At 42.7% G+C, this 19,765-nt stretch overlaps 1 protein-coding gene across 1 annotated transcript in view; it reads left to right on the top strand.

Annotated features, from left to right (window-relative positions):
* Positions 1 to 19,765, top strand: part of LOC125720966 (serine/threonine-protein phosphatase 4 regulatory subunit 4-like) — a 32,057-nt gene that overhangs the window by 10,977 nt on the left and 1,315 nt on the right. Inside the window, exons 6-23 of the mRNA XM_048996887.1 lie at positions 2,424 to 2,530; positions 2,698 to 2,805; positions 3,650 to 3,771; positions 4,115 to 4,237; positions 4,765 to 4,928; positions 5,664 to 5,783; positions 6,208 to 6,285; positions 7,297 to 7,380; positions 7,473 to 7,652; positions 8,504 to 8,609; positions 9,131 to 9,278; positions 9,451 to 9,595; positions 9,796 to 9,834; positions 9,919 to 9,990; positions 17,833 to 17,896; positions 18,260 to 18,350; positions 18,527 to 18,585; positions 19,141 to 19,270. Of these exons, the coding sequence (XP_048852844.1) occupies positions 2,424 to 2,530; positions 2,698 to 2,805; positions 3,650 to 3,771; positions 4,115 to 4,237; positions 4,765 to 4,928; positions 5,664 to 5,783; positions 6,208 to 6,285; positions 7,297 to 7,380; positions 7,473 to 7,652; positions 8,504 to 8,609; positions 9,131 to 9,278; positions 9,451 to 9,595; positions 9,796 to 9,834; positions 9,919 to 9,990; positions 17,833 to 17,896; positions 18,260 to 18,350; positions 18,527 to 18,585; positions 19,141 to 19,270 (1,940 nt within the window). The remainder of the gene's footprint in view (positions 1 to 2,423; positions 2,531 to 2,697; positions 2,806 to 3,649; positions 3,772 to 4,114; positions 4,238 to 4,764; positions 4,929 to 5,663; positions 5,784 to 6,207; positions 6,286 to 7,296; positions 7,381 to 7,472; positions 7,653 to 8,503; positions 8,610 to 9,130; positions 9,279 to 9,450; positions 9,596 to 9,795; positions 9,835 to 9,918; positions 9,991 to 17,832; positions 17,897 to 18,259; positions 18,351 to 18,526; positions 18,586 to 19,140; positions 19,271 to 19,765) is intronic.

The following is a 19,765-nucleotide window of genomic DNA, read 5'->3' on the forward strand; positions in this document are numbered from 1 at the left end:
AATGTTAGTAGTGAGACAATTTGTGAGTCTGAAACCTTGATTATGGGTGGCAGATGTCAGCTAACAACAAGGAAAAGACAAGCAATTGTCACTCTGAGAGGCAAAGGCTATAGTTACAGAGCAGTTGCCAAGAAATTGAAAATTCCTTTCCCCCCAGTTGCTTATACCATCAAGAAACAACAACAAACTGTATCTAGTCTGGACAGGAAGAGGACTGGTAGGCCTCGATCCACATCTAAGCCACAAGACAATTTCATAAGTCACCAGTTTACATAACAGAAGGTTAAGTGCACCAGAAATGAAAGCGCAGCTGAATGAATGCCATGGCACCAACACGTCAACTTCAACTGTACACAGAAGACTGAGGGAGGTGGGGCTAAATGGTTGTATATCAGCCAGAAAGTCACTTTTGATGGTTTCTAACAAAAGGAAACGGTTTGCATGGGCCAAAGAACACAGAAACTGGTATGTAGAAGACTGGCATAAGGTACTGTGGACAGGAGTTAAAGTTTGAAATCTATGGTGTTATGTGCATTGGCACTGAGGAGAGGATGCTACCACAGTATGTAACTTCCACTGTTAAGCATGGAGGAGGCAGTGTGATGGTTTGGGAATGATTTGCTGGATCTAAACCTGGAAATTGACATAGAGTGAATGGAATTTTGAATCAGAAAGGCTACCATAACATCTTGCAGTGACATGCCACTCCATCAGGTAACACTCATCGGTCAGTCATTCTCTATGTAACAGAGCAATGACCCTAAACATACCTCCAAATTGTGTCACAACTATTTGCAAAGGAAAGAAAAAGAAGGGAAGCTGAACCTCATGGCCTGGCCACCACAGTCACCTGACCTGAACCCGACATGGCTAGTTTGGGATGAACTAGATAGAACTTTCAAGGCAAAGCAGCTAACTGCTGCATCACACCTGTGGACAATGATCCAGGAGTTATGGAAGGAGCTTAGAGAACAGGATGTAATGTCCCTTGTAGAAAGAATGCCTTGAATTTGCTCTGCTGTTATACAGGTAACTGCTAGAGGAGGTGACTTTGATGAATCAAAGGCTTGACATTTTCTTGCTAATAAAGGTACTCAAATGGTAGGCATGTAATCGTGAATCGGTTAAAAATAGATGTAATCGTGTGACGATTTAAACCAGCTAATGTGGAAAATGCATCGCTACTTTAGGAGCTCTTCACAATACTTTAACAGACAAACTGGTGTAATATTACATTTGATTTCATGACGTGAGTTTGATGTCAGATGTCACTCCATAGTCAAATCGACGTCATACGTCAGTTTTTGGTTTTGACCGAACGTGAGATGGTGAGGAAATTTGAAGTTGAGCAAAATTGATGGCCTGGTGGCGCAGTGGTTAGCGGTGCTGACTCACAGCAAGAAGGTTCAGTCCCGGGTCCTTTCTGTGTGGAGTTTGCACACGCTCCCCATTTTTGCCGGGGGCTCCAGTTTCCTCCTATGGTCCAAAAGTGTGCAGGATAAGCTGATTGGTCAGTCTAAATTGGCCCTAGTTGTGTGAGTGTATGCGCCCTGTGGTGTGTAGGCGACTGCCTGGGGTTGGTCCCGTGATAGACTCTGGTTCCCCCGCAACCCCAGTTGGGATTAAGCGGTTTCAGAAAATGGATGGATGGACGCAATGCCTGATCTTAAATCGATGGTGTGGCAGCTTCCCGGTAATCACAAATGAAAACAGCGAGAAAAGCACAGACAAGATAAAAACTGTGTGCAAACGTTGTATAAGACTGATAACATACACAAATAGCACGTCCACCGGCACCACAGTGAGCTGAGCGAAGATTATTAACAGGGCAAAAAGCTGCACATGCAAGCCTTAGTTTATTTATTTGGAGATTTTTTTTATGTACTTATTTTGATTTGAATTTTTTTAAACAGCATTATATTCATTTTCAGTGGCACTGTTAAGAAGAGGACACATTTTGCACAGTTTAAAAAGATAAATAAAGGAATATTTTTAATAAATTTGTCTGCAGCTCATTCTGCTAAAAAATCGTGATAAAATTGCATAGTGAACTCAGAATCGTGAATTGTATCTAATCGTTACATCACTATCAAATGGTGAACATACTGTAAATATATTTGTTAGCAAATAATATTGAGTGTATTTTAGTAAATATTAAGTGAGTAACTTACAAACGTAGAACATCTCAGTCTGTAGAAAAACTTTTGATTGGTAGTGTATATGACTAGACATATATAAATGCAAGCTGACATGGGTTCAGACAAGTAAATTTGTTTATTGTGATATAACAAGTAAGACATTGCCAGCAATTGGGAAATATTTATAAAATGCAATAGAGTAATGGCGAGACTGAATGGCCAGAGGTCAAAATCCATTTCCCAAGTGACAGGCTCAGTGTTCTTTCCTATTTTACTGACCCACAGATCTTGGGCCCACTGGTATCGAAGGCACAGCTCTCACAGACGCTGCCGGCCCGACTTGCCAGCTGCCGCATTCTGGGGAAGGCGGCTCTCAAGTTTGAGTCCCCACTGTGAGTGTGGCTGTGCCAAATCACTCAAGCCATGACCATCCTTTGCACCATATCTCCTTAAGCACTGGGTTCTACAATCACCACCATGCACTTGGGCTGGGTAATTAATCAAAGTTTAATTTCAGTTATGATCTGTCTGATTCTGGAATTGGTTTGTCTGGGTGAAGGGTAAAGAAGGAGCTACTGCCTATCGTCCTGTCTCTGTGCCAAGATGTGGAATTTGAGGTCCGATCCTGCATGTGCCGGCAGCTGGAGAGCATCGCCAGGGGAATTGGGTAAGAATCTCCTCTGGTCAGTCACTCGGGGTTTCTGCTGATTCTATTCAGCAGTCTGAAAATCTGCTTGCATAATGTAAACCGTACAAGTCAATATGTGTACCATGTGATCAAAGAAGAGGCGCTGAGCTGAAACAGCACAAATGAATTTGTTTTAATGGGCTGAAAATAGAAGTTCTGGAACATGGTCCCCTCCCCTTGCTTTGTGCAACTTCAGGAAGTAATTCTGGTGTTGCACATTCTCATCAGTCATCAGAATAAGATGTGTATCTCTCTCAGGGTCTGGCTTAGCATTCAGCTTGGAGGCTCCAGCATCCATGAATATTACGTCACGTCAGTGTTGTGAATGCAAATGAGGGCAAATGCATAGAATTTGATTGATGGCAATGGTAATTTGGTGTCTTATTCCATCCTGGTCATTCAACTAGTGTCATACTACATGCGGTTGATGTTTTATTGCTGGTAGTTGTATTGTGGCAAATTCATATCCCTTTGATTAAAATTAAAAACTATGTGCTGTATTGGGGGGCTGGGGCAAGGTGACCTCATAGGTCGGGGATTTGATTGGAGTCCATGACTATGTGTGTGTTTGTGTGATTAGGTGAAGCCCACCTCACTTAAGAATTCAATGACTATTTACACTATTCACAAAAGTATGTACAAACATGCCATAATCAACATCAGATGCAAAGTAATCAAACAACCAGGGAGATCCTCCAATAGAAAAATGGGGTAGCAACCACAGCGCATGTATAGTTGGAAGGAGAGAATTTAGGCATGCGGAGGAGAAAGATGTGACTGTGTGTGTGTGAAGCCTGCATGCAATTCCCAGTTGTCTTCCTAGGGTGGAGCCCACCAAGACGCTGGTGTTGCCAGAGCTCATGGAGCTGGCTCAGGATGAAGGAAGTATGGTGCGCCTGGCTGCTTTTGACACAATTGTCAGCCTCCTAGAGATGTTTGACAGCGGTGAGTGTACCTAGCTTTTGCCACCTGTCTTGTAGCTCTGTATAGCTTCACTACCTGTTATCTCACTTGCTTTGCTGGGTGTGTTCCGCTTCACTTCCTTTTATCTCACCTGCTCTGCTGAGTCTGTTTGGCTTCAGATCCTGTTATCTCACCAGCTCTGCTGAGCTGTTGAGTCTGTTCAGCTTCAGCTTCTCACACCCTGCCTGGGCAAGCTTAACATTTCTGTTACTCAACCAGGCAAGTCCCACTCACTGCTTTAAGACCATCCCGCACAGCATATCACCTTTGTGCAGTGCTGCTTCTTGGGAAGTGTCTCTGGCACCATCTCCACCTTCGATTGCAGAGGATCGGACTCGCATCATCTTTCCCCTGGTGAAGGCCTTCTGTGAGAAGTGCTTCCAGGCTGAGGAAGCTGCCCTGGCCTCCCTGTCATACCAGTATGGAAGGCTCTGCCACGGCCTCTCAGGTGTGTCGTCTAAGGAGGTACTACTACTTGCTGGTAGCATGAGTTTCAAAATTGTGACAGGCATCAATAACACAAATCAATTTCACAAATATGAAATGACACATGCACCGCTGTCAGTAAGGTAAGCACATCCTAAGGCAGTCCTTGTACAACTACTAGTCTCTTGTACATCTGCTTCTCATACTAAATAACCTTAAGGGGTTTTGGGGGAGGGGCTTCAGCTGTTTTTGTACTGACAGTCGCTTTTGATGAGCTGAAACAATCATCTTTGGTGTTCATTCCACTCTCCTGCTTTGTAAAATTCAATTTCCTCCTTAATCCCCCCCATCCTTGTATCATGCAGATCTGTGATCTCGCCCACATGAAGCCGTTCTACACACCATGCATCACAAACCTAACTGTTGAATCTTTACAAACTTCATTCTAAATAGATTTTTTTTTGTAGGTGCATTTCAATGTCCAGTCTTCAGTGCTGGTACCTGACTCTAGAAGAGACCCGTGATCACAAATGTGCCTGTTTGTCATAGGGAGCTTCACAGAGGAGCAGCACCTGTGGTTCCTGGAATTCTACAAGAAGCTGTGCATCGTGGGCCTCCAGCAGGAAAACGGACACAGTGAGGCACCCACTTACCCCCTGGAGCTGGAGAGCAAGTATGCGCTAGTGCGCAAGAACTGTGCCTACAACTTCCCAGTGAGTCCCCATTGCATCTGCTGGGCGACACTGTGCACTTTGTATCTGTGCATGTGCACCTGATAAGCAGAGAGAGAGGTCATGTGGAAAAATCTGCCTATTCAAAACAACACGGTCACAAACTTCTGCCACAAATCAATAAATTTGTAGGACAACCGGAAAGCCGTCTTTAGGGTGGTGCAAACAGGTGCAGCCGCACTGGACCGCGTACCCCAGGCAGCCCCGCTCAAAATGTAAACTTGCCTAGATAATGATAGACTAAAACAGTAATTCATTTGTTTTTTCCATTGATTGTAAGCAACTACTATTTATCTGAATGTTATTTTGGCTAAATATTAGGGCTGTAACAGTACACTTAATCATCCGTCTCCCAGTGACATTCATGGTGCTTTTACCAGGGCTGAAAAATAACTATAGATACGCGGCCACACTTGGTCGTAAAGAGCCAGGAATTTAGTTCATTATGATTGTTATGATATTATAGTTTCATTTTTAATTTATTTTACATAATTGTTTTTACAATGTGCAAATAAGCGTCTCGTAGGTTTTGTTATTCAGAAAATTCAGACACATTGATTTCGGTTTACAACCATTCTTAATTCTGCTTGTGTTTGCAGTTTTAATAATAAATCATTTTCAAAATTTTTTCCCTGCTGATCCAACAAATCCATATATACTGCTCTTTACTGAGCACGGTTTCTTGTTTAATCTGAGTATGTTGTTTGCCACCTGCAGGCCATGGTGGTGTATGTGGAGCCTAAGCACTTCCTGTCTGAGCTGTACCCCACCTTTTCCAGCCTGTGCCGTGACCCTGAGATTTCTGTGCGCCGCACGACTGCTGTCGGCTTCCATGAAGTAGGCCAGTTGTCGTGGCTCCTGAAACACACCAGATACTGTACCGGTAGGTTGACCAGATAATCCATGTCAGGAAGGACACTTTGAGCTACTTCAAGTTTTACAAGCTTTTAAAATGAAAGTGCATGGCTAAATCGTTAAGTTCTTCTTGTGCTTTTGTTAGATTGTTTCCTTGATTGAAAGACTCATCTAGCTGTTTCTCATTAACATCAATGACACGTGCATGATTTTAGGAGACGGCCAAACAGCACACAGCAAGAACTCGGGCTTAAGTGAAATCCTGGTCCTTCTAACTGAAATGGTAGTTTACAAATCTTGTTATAGCTCAATGTGTCCTTCCTGTCATGGATTATCTGGTCACCCTACATGCTGCTGATTGGGGGGCGTCCCTGACATAAATCCTTCCCCTTCCTTCATCTTGCAGGTTGCCAAACTGTTAGGACCCAGTGTACACTGTATCCACAAAGAGCTTGTGACACTGCTGCAGGATGACTCACTGGAGGTAAGAGCCTAAGTTCACCCCCGTTCAGATAGACAAACACTGGTCTGACTTGTGGATAAAGCCTGGAGATTCAGTTGTATCGCATAATTAGGGTAAGGTTCTGCCTATTCATCCATCCAGAAAACCTTTGGTAATTGTGCATTAAAATCTGTAAAAATGTGTAATGTTTGTAGAAGCTTATTTACACTTATACCACGGCAAATTCTGCTTTCTTACTCATTAAGAGATGTCACTTCGGTTTTAGTTACTTTTGTGTAACTACACAGGTAGTTCTGGCAGCATAACAGTTCTGTATTAATGTGCTTTAATGTTTATTAAACTTGTGTGACTTTTTACTTGTAAATAAGAGGTCATTTTTATCAGAATAACTTTCTTCGGTTTCCAAAATGCTAGCGCCTCCCTATTGAATATTTCTGTTGTAAACCATGGTACAAGCAGGATAAACCACTTTGAGGTGTGCGGTCATATGAAAACAAACAACAACTTGGTGTAATGCGGCACATGGTTCATGCTTTATTTAGAGAAATGAGACTCCAAGCAGGGGGCGGCATGGTGGTGCAGTGGTTAGCACTATTGCCTCACACCTCTGGGACCCGGGTTCGAGTCTCCACCTGGGTCACATTTGTGCGGAGTTTGCATGTTCTCCCCATGTCGTCGTGGGGTTTCCTCCAGGTATTCCGGTTTCCCCCCACAGTCCAAAAACATGCTGAGGCTAACTGGAGTTGCTAAATTGCCCATAGGAGTGCATGCATGAGTGAATGGTGTGTGAGTGTGCCCTGCGATGGGCTGGCCCCCCATCCTGGGTTGTTCCCTGCCTCGTGCCCATTGCTTCCAGGATAGGCTCCAGACCCCCTGCGACCCAGTAGGATAAGCGGTTTGGAAAATGGATGGATGGATGGATGGATGGAGACTCCGAGCACAAAAGTTTGGCTTATTCTCTGTGTATGTAGGTCTGATATTTTTGTCTAGCAAAAGAAGTATTAATGGTGTCTGTAACTCTACCTCTTATAGGTATTAGATGCCCTCATGACCCACTTGCAGGAAACTCTGGAGCTGGCCACTTTGCGGGGAGAGGGCGGTGGGCCTGAGAGCAAGGTATCCCGTGTACTGTCACTTTCTAAAAGGTGAGCACCCTCTGCTGGCCTATGGCCATTACTGCCTCTTGGTCTCCCTGTGTGTTTCTCCAGGTGAGCATACCAGATCTGGTTCCAGCCCTGGCAGCTGCAGAGCAGAAGGCGGCCGCCTCACTGCGCTGGCGTGTCCATGAGAAGCTACTGCAGAGATACGCCTGCCTGCCCCGTATTGTCTCTGGGGACCAGATCTACTTCCGCTTCCTTCAGAGGATGTTCACCATTGTCACCACCAACGTGAGACCGTCATTGAAAGTTTCTCATTCGACCAGAATCCATCACCGAACCACAAACACTTTACAGGCAGTCCCCAGGTTACAAACAAGTTCTGTTTCCAAAGTCTGTCTTTAAGTCAAATTTGTAGGTCATTTGTAATAATAATAATAATAATAATAATAATAATAATAATAATAATAATAATAATAATAATACTGTGGGGCGGCATGGTGGTGCAGTGGTTAGCACTGTTGCCTCACACCTCTGGGACCCGGGTTCGAGTCTCTGCCTGGGTTACATGTGTGTGGAGTTTGCATGTTCTCCCCATGTCATCGTGGGGTTTCCTCTGGATACTCCGGTTTCCCTCCACAGTCCAAAAACATGCTGAGGCTAATTGGAGTTACTAAATTGCCCGTAGGTGTGCATGCGTGAGTGAATGGTGTGTGAGTGTGCCCTGCGATGGGCTGGCCCCCCATCCTGGGTTGTTCCCTGCCTCATGCCCATTGATTCCGGGATAGGCTCCGGACCCCCCGCGACCCAGTAGGATAAGCGGTTTGGAAAATGGATGGATGGATAATAATAGTGTGCACAATACAGTAATAATAAAAGTAACTACATACTGTACTGTACCTCGAGCTGATGATCCGCTGAAGTGTGTGTGTTAGTACGAACCATTGTATTGAACCCAAATTTTTTATATTTATAGGCTCTATGGTAGTCGGATTGTATGTACGTATGTAAGTTTTCTGGACATTCGTAACCCTAGGCCTGCCTGTATATACTGCTCCAGTATCTTGCTATATGCTGTACAAGAATATGCAGATGATGAAGGTTGGTTCGATGTTTATATCTCGCTGCATCTCTCTCTTCAGAATGCGCTCCCAGTCCAGAAAGAAGCAGCTAGAACATTATGCGTATTCCTGCGGTACAACCGCAAACAAGAGCAACGGCAAGAGATCATAAGCAAGGTGGCTGAGCGTGAGTGGACGGACACAGGCTTACATGCATGCTTGCAAATTCTGAGACAGTATATGAACAAATTTCAGGATTGGTTGATGGTCTTTTATGATCATTAACAAAAGGGTAACTCATAAAAGATCATACTCAGTAACACAGTTTAAAATTTAGGGATAAAAGCATCAACTAAATACTAAAGGTAGTAGTGAGGACAAAAGTAGCAATACTACAGTAATGCAGCATTTTCAGCCAGTATACCGTGGCACGCTGGAATGTAGAATTTAAAAAAATGTACTTGGTCTTGAACCAACAGGTTAAGAGCAATGTAATGATTGTTATTTGTAAAAATATGTGTTTATTTGTGGTGTGCCGTGGAATCATTACCTTGTAATCATTACCGTGTGCTGGGGCAGAAAAAAAAGCCTTTGAAACACTGTCATAATGATTCCTTAGCTTTTGTCACAATAAAAATAAAAATAAAAATATCTGGACAATAGCAGTAAGACTGTAATGCAGAGTGTGGGATATTGTCTGTCTTCCAGAACTTGCCCAAGGCAGAAGTTACTGGAATAGGCTGCGCTATTTGGATTTATGTGAGATAGCCATGGACCTCTTCTCTAAATCCTACTTTTGTAAATACTTCCTGGTAATGGCCCTGGAGTTGGTCAATGACCCTGTAGCCAATGTCAGGTATGGAATTTTGAAGTACAAATTTACAAGCAGTTCCCCCTTGGTATTAAAATTACATACAGTTGGGGCAGTTTTATTTTGTAGTAACAGAACTGGCTTTGAGACTATGAGACTTATTTCTGTGGTGCTATAGATGAGTGCAATGAAGTATAGTGAACTTTAACATCCACAGGTACAAACTGTGCCACATGCTGCCCAGGCTAAAGGCATCTATCAGGCTGCCAGCAGATAAGCACTTGCTACAGCAGCTGGAGTTCTGCGTACACAGACTGCTGTGCCGAGAGAAGGACCAGGATGTGGTGGCGAGCGTTCGCAAGGTAAGGTTCTCCCCAGAGAAGGTGCTCTCAGTGTCCATACCTTTAAACTACCACCAGATGAGAAATTACCCCAGCAAGCCTGAACTGTCAAATTCTGATCAGTTCCAGTGGCAATTACAGATATCCACAAAGTACCTGTATATTCACTGTTCCATCATTGTGGTTGAACTGCTTCATAAGAAGGATTGCATTTTTTTCAGACAGTGCTGGAACTGGACAAACTAGACATCACCGAACCAGTAAGAAGTGCCTGTGACTTCTCTGGCTTTACATTATCATTGTTCTTGGCGTGAGTGACCTCCGATATCTCCCCCGTTTGCCAGTATCACAAGCGACATGAGCGAGACTTATTGGACCAGAAGAAAGAGACGGAGGAGGCCCTTTTACTGGAGATGGTGAGAAAAGCCAGGCCTCTGCTCTGCTGCAAATAACATTTAAGACATCAATGTTAATGAATTATCTATTTGAACATTTAATTGCATTTTTGTTTATCATTTTAGGCATTTGTTTGTTCTTTTTAGGGTATTCTGTTTGTATGGTGTACCAGAGAGAATAAGTCACTTTGAGCAGAACTTAGTGTGGGTCCGTTTATGCATCATAGGCGGGAGGGGGCATGTCCCTTTATTCTGATTGGTCCAGGGTCATCAGGGTATCAGATGTGTTTCACAGTCAGGGGTCACGTAGAGCATATATGTCGTAATAAGAACATAAGAACTATACAAACGAGAGGAGGCCATTCGGCCCATCAAGCTCGCTTGGGGAGAACTAAACTAATAGCTCAGAGTCGTTAAAATCTTATCTAGCTCTGATTTAAAGGAACCCAAGGATTCAGCTTGCACTACATTATCAGGAAGGCTATTCCATACTCTGACTACACGCTGTGTAAAGAAGTGCTTCCTTAAATCCAGCTTGAAATGTTCTCCCGCTAATTTCCACCTATGGCCACGAGTTCGTGTATTTAAACTAATGCTGAAGTAACTATTTGGTTGAACAGCATCCAAACCTGTTAGAATCTTATATACCTGGATCATGTCCCCCCTCAGTCTCCTTTGCTTGAGACTGAACAGATTTAGCTCAAGTAACCGTTCCTCGTATGACATTCCTCTAAGACCAGGAATCATTTTTGTGGCCCTACGCTGCACCTTTTCTAAGGCCACAATGTCCTTTTTAAGATATGGTGACCAAACCTGCACACAATATTCTAGGTGAGGTCTCACCAAGGAATTGTATAATCTTAGCATTACCTCCCTTGACTTATACTCCACACACCTGGAGATATACCCCAACATCCTATTGGCCTTTTTTATTGCTTCCCCACACTGGCGAGAATGGGACATGGAAGCATCAACATACACACCAAGGTCTTTCTCATGATCAGCTACCTTTATTTCAGTGACACCCATGAAATACCTGTACTTTATATTTCTGCTCCCTAGATGGAGAACCTTACATTTATCTACGTTAAATTTCATCTGCCAGGTATCGGCCCAGTCACTAATTAAATCAAGATCCCGCTGTAGCTGCTGAGCCACTAATTCAGTATCTGCTACACCACCCACCTCGGTGTCATCTGCAAATTTCACCAGTTTACTGTATATATTGGTATCCATATCATTTATGTAAATTAGGAACAATAGTGGTCCTAAAATCAAACCCTGCGGTACCCCACTATGAACGCAAGCCCACTGTGACATTGTGCCTCTTATAACTACTCGCTGTTTCCTATCTGTTAACCAGTTATCAATCCAGGTCGCTACGGTACCTAAAATACCTGTCGCTTTGAGTTTAAGTAGGAGCCTCTTGTGGGGGACAACATCAAAAGCCTTTTGGAAATCTAAGTAGATGACATCATAGGCCTTCTTATCATCAACTTCCTGAGTAGCTTCCTCAAAAAACTCCAACAGATTTGTTAAACAGGATCTACCTCTCCTAAATCCATGCTGGCTATCCCGCAAAATGTTATTGGAGTCCAGGTAATCTACCATTTTCTCTTTGATTATAGCCTCCATAACTTTACCAGTTATACAAGTTAGACTGATTGGCCTATAGTTAGACAAATTACTTCTATCCCCTTTTTTGAAAATGGGCGTTATGAAGGCGTGCTTCCAATCAGAAGGTACCACACCTTCAGATAAGGATTTTTGAAACAGTAAAGTTAAGGGTCGGCAAATAATATCCCTCATCTCTTTTAACACTATAGGTAAGATGCCATTAGGGCCCTGTGATTTATTTATTTTGAGCTTAGCTAGGCTTTGCAAAACTTCTGCTTCAATTATATATATATTAGCTGTAGACGATGCTGGATAGGTAATAACTGGTAAATTACTAAGGTCCTCAACAGTGAATACCCGTGCAAAACTATCATTGAACTCATTTACTATATCAATGTCGTTTACTATTATAAGACCCTTCCTATCCTGCAGATTAGTAATTTGAACTGTGGATGTTGGCGAACGAAATTAGGGATGAGAAAAAGGTCAGTGTCTTTCTAGCGACTATTGGACCTGAGGTTTATGGGCTTTTGAAGAACTTAGTCACACCACACAGGCCTGCGGCGATGACGTACAAACAGTTAACAGAGACATTGCTTTCTCAAACCCCTTAATAATGGCAGAGAGGTACCACTTTCAGAAACACAATCAAAAGGAATCAGAGTCAGTTTCTGATTATATAGTGGCGATACGCCAATTGTCAAAGCACTGTGTGTAGGTCGAGCACTTTGAGAGATCGGTTAGTTAGTGGGCGGATCTCCGAGTTAATTCAACGCAAATTGCTGCTGGAAAAAGACCTCACATTTTCTAGAGCATGCGAGTTAGGGCAGTCCATAGAAATGGCGTCAAAAAATTTTCTGGAAATCTTGGGAAAAACAGAAGGTATCTGTGAATCAAGTCTATAAAATAAAAGGGGCAAACAAAGAATAATAGCAATTTGGAAACAGGATTGGGAATTCAACTCCACGAGAGTGTAAATTTAAAAATGAGAAATGTCATGCCTGCTCAAAAACAGCTCTTTTTTGCAAGAGCATGTAGAAACAAGAGCCGAACAGTTAAAACCCAGTTTGTGGAACAGAGGATCAGACTGGTCAATGAAGATGACACTTTAGGAGTGTTTACAGTATATACTGCTTCCAGTGGGGACAGGGGCATCACTGTTAATGTGAAGTTGCATAATGAATACATTAGCATGCAGTTTAGATACGGCAGCAGTGTCTTTGGCATCTGAAGTTTTGTACCAGAGAACATGCCCATAAAAGAGACTAACATCAAACTAAAGGCTTACTCTGGGGAAAACATTCCATTGCTTGGATATGTTTTGGCACCAGTGGAATTTGTGACCAAAAAGCAAGGTTACCTCTGGTGATAGTCAAAGGCGATAGACCAGCCTTGATGGGTAGAAACTGGCTTGAAAGCTTTAAACTTGATTGGAGGAGAATTTTTACAGTTGATAATGAAGCAAATCAACTGGATCCAGAGTTACAAGCGGTGCTGAAGCGCCACCTAGTGGTATTTGTTCTGAATGCAGGTGCTATAGGGGATTTTGAGGCAACCATTAGGATGCAACCAAGTGCACAGCCAATATTTTCTAAGGCCTGCCTCATGCCATGTTCTCTGAAAGATGCTGTGGAGAAGGAATTGGAACTTTGGAGAGAGATGGAATAGTTTCAAAAGTGGAGCGACGTGAATGGGCCGCTCCAATAGTGGTGGTTGCAAAGGCTGATAAGTCAATTCGTATTTGTGGAGATAAGATCAGAGTAAACAGTCAGCTGGAAGAAGAAACATACCCTCTGCCCAATACAGAGGATTTATTTATAACCTTTTATCTGGAGGAAAATAGTTTTCAAAATTGGACCTTTCTCATGCTTACCAGCAACTCAAATTAGACAGAAACTCTGAAAAGTATTTAACCATAAATACACACACAGGAGTGTATCGCTATCGTCGACTCAGCTATGGCGATGCAAGCGCACCATCGATATTCCAGTCAGTGGATAATAGCAGCTATAAATGACCAACACGACAGGCAGAAATGTACTTTTTTTATCGCACAAGCCATGGAAGGGATGGGGGTGACACATAAGTGGGGGTAGGAACTGTGGAATCAGGCAAGGGGCAAGAATTTAGGATATATATTTGTTATTTTAAAGAAGGTGAACATGATTATTTAGTTACATTTAATAGGAACTAGTAAGCTGCATCTAGCATCATGCATCAAATACACATTAAAAACTTTAATATGGCCTTAGTTATTTTAATAAAGACATTCTTCAGTAAATGTCATATATTCTATAAGGTGTTCCCCACGGCCCCTGCTTATATTATCTCCAAGCTTGATTTGAGATGCTTGCTGGAGTATCATGTTAAGTTGACAATGGTAACTGAGCTGCAGCCTGCTTGGTAATTAATGAAACATAGTCCAAATTCAACAGTGTCAGCAGTCATCCACTTTGCAATGTGACTACGGAGTGACTATAAGGCCCCGTTTAACCGCTGGTACTTATTTAAAAAAAAAACTTTGACAGAATAAAGCCTTGGTTATTTTAATGAACCAGGGTGGCTTAATGGTTAGGGATGTGCATTTGTAATTGAAAGATTGCAGGTTTGAATCCCTGACCAGCAAGACACCACTGAGGTACCCTGAGCAAGGTACCACCCCCAAGCACTGGTCCCCGCGTGCTGAATTAGCTGCTCTCTGCTATGTCACATTGTCACATATGGGTTAAATGCAGAGGACACATTTCTTGTTGTGCTGTGGTGTGTCAACAATGACAATTAATCACTAAATTCTAAACATGATTTTTCAGAAAATGTTTTTCACGTTAATGTGCGCAAACACACACCCCGGAGGTCGGAGGGCTTTAGAGTTTAACTTTAGGTCTGTGAAAGTACGATCGCGATCTGTATCCAAGCCCCAAAACACATTTTAAAATTTTAAATAAAAGACATTAAAGGCGTTTGTTAGTGTTTAAAGGCTTTAAAAAAAACTTTAGCTGCCTTTCTTAAATGGACAAAAAATTGGCTCACCACTATTAATAGTTTATATGAGGATGGGGTCTTTGCAACATTCACATTCCTATCAGTCAAGTATAACCTGCCAAAGAAGCATCTGTTTAATTTATTTCAAAGCAGACACTTGTGCAAAAGCTGTTTCCTCATTTCCCTAACCGGCCACCAGAATCGGGGCTTGATGAACTTCTAACCCTTAATTGCAACCGTAAACAGCTTATCTCTGTCATGTATGATTCAATAAGCTCTTTAAATAGAGTTTCTACTCTATCCCTGAGAACCTGACTTTGGTACTACTTTTTCAGACCACCAGTAGAGGGATATCCTAGATAGAGTTCACTCTTCGTCCATCTGTGCTAGACATGGCTTCATGCAGTGTAAGCTGCTTCATAAAGCTCATTTTACCAATGCTAGACTGCCTAAAATATCCCCTGCAGAGGTGCTGACTGCAATAGGTGTGGAGGGCCCTAGGTCCATCCAAGAGGTCCAAAAATGGTGTGTGAGTGTGCCCTGCGATGGGCTGGCCCCCCACCCTGGGTTGTTCCCTGCCTCGTGCCCATTACTTCCGGGATAGGCTCCGGACCCCCCGCGACCCAGTAGGATAAACGGTTTGGAAAATGGATGGATGGAAGATGATTGGTGGAGAGGTCGATGAGTTGATCAAACTAGTTGCGTGTTCTGTTTGTGTGAAGTCTGCGTAAATAAGGAGTGTGAGGCGGGTTGCTAGGTTCTGTGATACAATCTTGATAGGGAGCATGTATTGAGAATTACAACTCATTCGTTATCAAAATGTAAAAGCCAGTCCTTGGTGCGCGATTGCGTGCTTGTCTGTGGCTTTGCTGTGTGTGTGTGTGTGTGTGTGTGTGCACGCGCATGAGCGTTAACAAACATAATTAATGTTTTTTATCCTTTAAATTATTAAAATAACCATGGCAATATTTTGTCAAAGTTTTTAAAAAGATGTTTTTGATGCTTGTTGCTAAATGCTGCTCACTAGTTCCTACAATTATTAAATGTAATTAAATAAACCGGTCCAACTTATTTTAAATAAACTAACAAACTACAACTAAATTGTTTTATTCCTTAAATCTTATTGGCTTAAAATTTTTATATTAATTTGTCATTCACCATTTAAGTTATTGTGTTTTATTCTATTTGATTAATCAAATGTAGCTAAACAAACCATGGCTGTGGTGTTACAGATGGACTTTTATTTAAATTAGAAATAGATTATTTTATGCTATTTACAAATAAGACAGATTAATAAATAGAGTTAATGCATTTTCTGCCAGGAAGGGTTGCTGACTGAGTGCTTCCCATACACAGGGTCAGCAGCTAAACGGGGTGTTATAGGCCCCCCGCTGTAGTCTCGCTGCTAACGTTTGTTGGATGGCAGCCATGTTTAATTCCATTATTCTATATGCACGTGCTACATGAGGAGAGAGCGAGCGCATGTCGGGATGTCTCTATGCGCATGCGCTACAGGCTGATCAAGTGCATTGTGGGAAAACTTCTCCTTTCAACTTCATTCGCCATCAGGGTTGGGCCGAAAAGGTACTTCCTCCTAAAAATTTGCTGGTTACAGTAAATGCTTTATTCAACCTTAATAAAACATTGGTAAATACTGCTAAAGTTTTTCTTCTTCTTCTTTAAAAATGTAGGTTAAATATAATGAGTTTAAGTGCTTTCTTATTTTAAAATACGGAAAGTCAGGACACGTGTGCCTACTCCTAACAGCACGTGGCTGCGGCCTGACACCCGTTATACTGTAGAAGTCCTGGACGTGTATACATACGTGTATACCATATACCACATGATCCTGGATCAATCAGACACGCCCCCTCCTGCCTATGACGTCATAAACGGACCCACACTAAGCTCCACCCAAAGTGACCATTTGTTATGATCACCGGTTGACGAACAAGCAGGAAGCAGGGAAGGACGAGGCTGGCAGGCGAGGATGCTGGATATGGGGTTTATTTAAGGGAAGACAGGGCAGACGGTGACAAACTAACATCAATGACAGACCTGGGGAAACAGACTTGAACACGAACTAAATACAGGACATGACATAAGACCAATGGAAAACAGCTGGGCACAATCGGGGAATCACACGTGGTCGATCAGAGGGGCGTGGCACACACACACAAGGGCTGGACGCCTAGGTCATGACACTATTATTCTCTCTTGTATCTTTTTTAATTTATTTAACTATAAAACTATTAACTATGTTTACTATCCTGCGATGGGCTGGCCCCCCATCCTGGGTTGTTCCCTGCCTTGTGCCCATTGCTTCCGGGATAGGCTCCGGACCCCCCGCGACCCAGTAGGATAAGCGGTTTGGAAAATGGATGGATGGATGGATGTTTACTATCTTGTACCATGTCTTGCACTGTATGTTTGTCTCTCATCCAGCACTCTTCCGTACCTTGCTATATGCATCACATTCTCCCCCTAAGTCACTAATGTTTGTCTTATCTTATCTTATAAAACTAAGTAGGACACATGATAGCATTATGTAGGTAGCATTATGAACATCTGCATGGCTTGGGGTTTGAGTCCTGCCTGCGGCTCTTTGGACATTCCCTGAAAACGAAAGTAACGAAATAGACTAAGGATATCTCTTAGTCTCCTTGCAGTATTTTAATAGTAAATAAATAGTAAATCCTTAATTTGCCATTAGCACAAGTATATTAAATGGTAAATGGACTGCATTTATATAGCGCTTTTCTACTCCTACGAGTACTCAAATTGCTTTACATTTCATGCCTCACATTCACCCATCCACACACTCATTCACACACCCATTCGCACACCGGTGGTGGAGGCTGCCATGCAAGGTGCCAACCTGCTCACCGGGAGCAATTTGGGGTTCAGTGTCTTGCTCAAGGACACTTTGATGGGGTCAGGAGGAACCAGGCCTCGCACCTGCAACCCTCCAGTTGCCGAACAATAGAAATCCCTCCTGCGCCACCATCTTCCCCGCCACCATCTTCACCGATATTATTCTCTTCATCGACCACATCTTGCTTTCCATAGCTTGGAGGTCACAACACATAGTCAGCCAATGCATCACGCCCCTGGAACTGGGGTTGCATGCCACGCACATGTAACTATTGTGCTGAGGCTGGGGCACAAACCCACTGAGCCATTTACTACCCCCTATGTTTTACTTGGATCTCCAGTGGGCATTTTAAATGATTGGTACCATGTTGTTTCTCACACCTGGCACAGGAGCAGCTAGAAAGACATCAGAGTGAAGGGAGACTTGAAAGTGACAAACATTTAGACAAAAAGCGTGAGTAATTTGACTCTTCACCGCACCTTATGCTCTGTGGCCTGATTCTGATACCAGTCATGTGCTATGAATCCCAGGTTTGGTCAACCACAATGTAAGGTCACTTCCTGTTGGGATTGTTAAGGGGAACGCTTACATTGGAATGTTGCTGTATATTCTTCAGACTACTTGATGAATATTATTCTGTATTTCTATTCATTCTTTTGAAGTTCACAAATGACAAGCCCTCTCCAAACCCTCTGTGATTTTGTAAGAATAATGACCATGACAACACTATCTTATCTTTTGGCCTGGGTACTTGCAAAAGCATCGATATGAGGATGATTGATTATGGCTATTTATTGTCCTCTCTTGGATCTGAAGGGAAAGAGACAAAGCGGACCAAACTGGCACGAAGCCGCTCTCTCAGCAGCCACCCCTCTACATCCAAGATGACCACTTTGGACAAACCTTCGTAAAGCTTTTCACTTCTGTCAAAGCTGTAGTGATCTAAAAATGGACATTTCTATGTGAATACTTATAGCACCTGTGAAATATAAACCAGTCGCATATTGAATGTTTTTAGCAAGAATTTAGATTTCATAAATAGTCCTGTAAACACGGCTCTTATCTCCCCTGTTACTGTTACAGAAAGGGCAAGGAACCAGGAACCTGCCCAGCAGTGAAGGGGCCCATTCCCTCCTCTTCAGGTTAGTATCCAGGACATTGTTTGACATATCTCTCCATGGGGAATTCGGGTTGAATGTAGTACATGCTTTTAAGATAGCTCAATTAAGGATAGTTCAGGTCGAGAAAGTAAAAATCCAGACCAAGACTTTGTGTCAACCAACCAGTTGAGTATAAAGAGTCAAGGTCGCAGAGTACTCAAGAACATAAGAACATAAGAACTATACAAACGAGAGGAGGCCATTCGGCCCATCAAGCTCGCTTGGGGAGAACTAAATGGAGGTCACAACACATAGTCAGCCAATGCAAGTGGTTGGTTGAAATAAAATTTTGCTTCTACTTTCTGAACCTACACTATCGACCTTTGTGTTGAAGCATCTGAAACACTCTGAAAAAGCTTGTACTGTGTACCATCATATAAGCCCGTGGCGAGAATTACAGAGTGAGTGTGGGAAAAGGGGCAGATCGTTGGGGTGTGTGCAAGGTCAGAAACAGATCAGGAATGTGAGTCATAGAGGAAACGGGAAATAAAGAGCGAGTTAATGTGAAAGCCATAGACAGGCCCTTATCACTCACAGATGACGGCCTCCGCTCTCACCACTTTGGCCATGCCCCCTCCTCCTCCATGCCAGTTCTGATCCGTAGCAACACCAGCAGCACTCTGGACCATCGGAGCAGCACGATCAAAGAGACCAGGAAGCTAACCATGTAGGTGCAGTGTATGCCAGCAACTACTGCAAGTATATCACAAAAAATGGATACTGCAGTCCTAAAATGTCTATGAATGATTGGTTTTGCTTTGGCTGATATAATTGTTAAAAACGGGTGAAAATCATTCCAGTAACATCACTGCAAAAAATAAAAATCTAAGCAAGCAATCTAAGCAATATTTTCTTATATTTGGACAAAATTCTAATTTTATTAATAAACTGACTAAAAACAAATCTTATGGATAAGATTAATTTGCTTGCATTTAGGCATATTGTCTTATGTCATGACCTGCTCGTACAATCCTCTTGTGTGCCACGCCCCCTCATTAACCCCATGTGGAATCCCTATGTTCACAAGCTGTTCTGCGTTCATGTCTGTTTCCCCAGTCCAGTCACTGACATTGTTTTTTCATGTTGTGCTCTGTCCATAATAAAACCCCATTTTTTGGATTTCCCCGCTCCCTGTTCGCTCATCCTGTACACAATTATGACA

This window comes from Brienomyrus brachyistius, unplaced genomic scaffold (genome assembly GCF_023856365.1).
Source record: "Brienomyrus brachyistius isolate T26 unplaced genomic scaffold, BBRACH_0.4 scaffold27, whole genome shotgun sequence".
In the NCBI taxonomy this organism is placed as follows: domain Eukaryota; kingdom Metazoa; phylum Chordata; class Actinopteri; order Osteoglossiformes; family Mormyridae; genus Brienomyrus; species Brienomyrus brachyistius.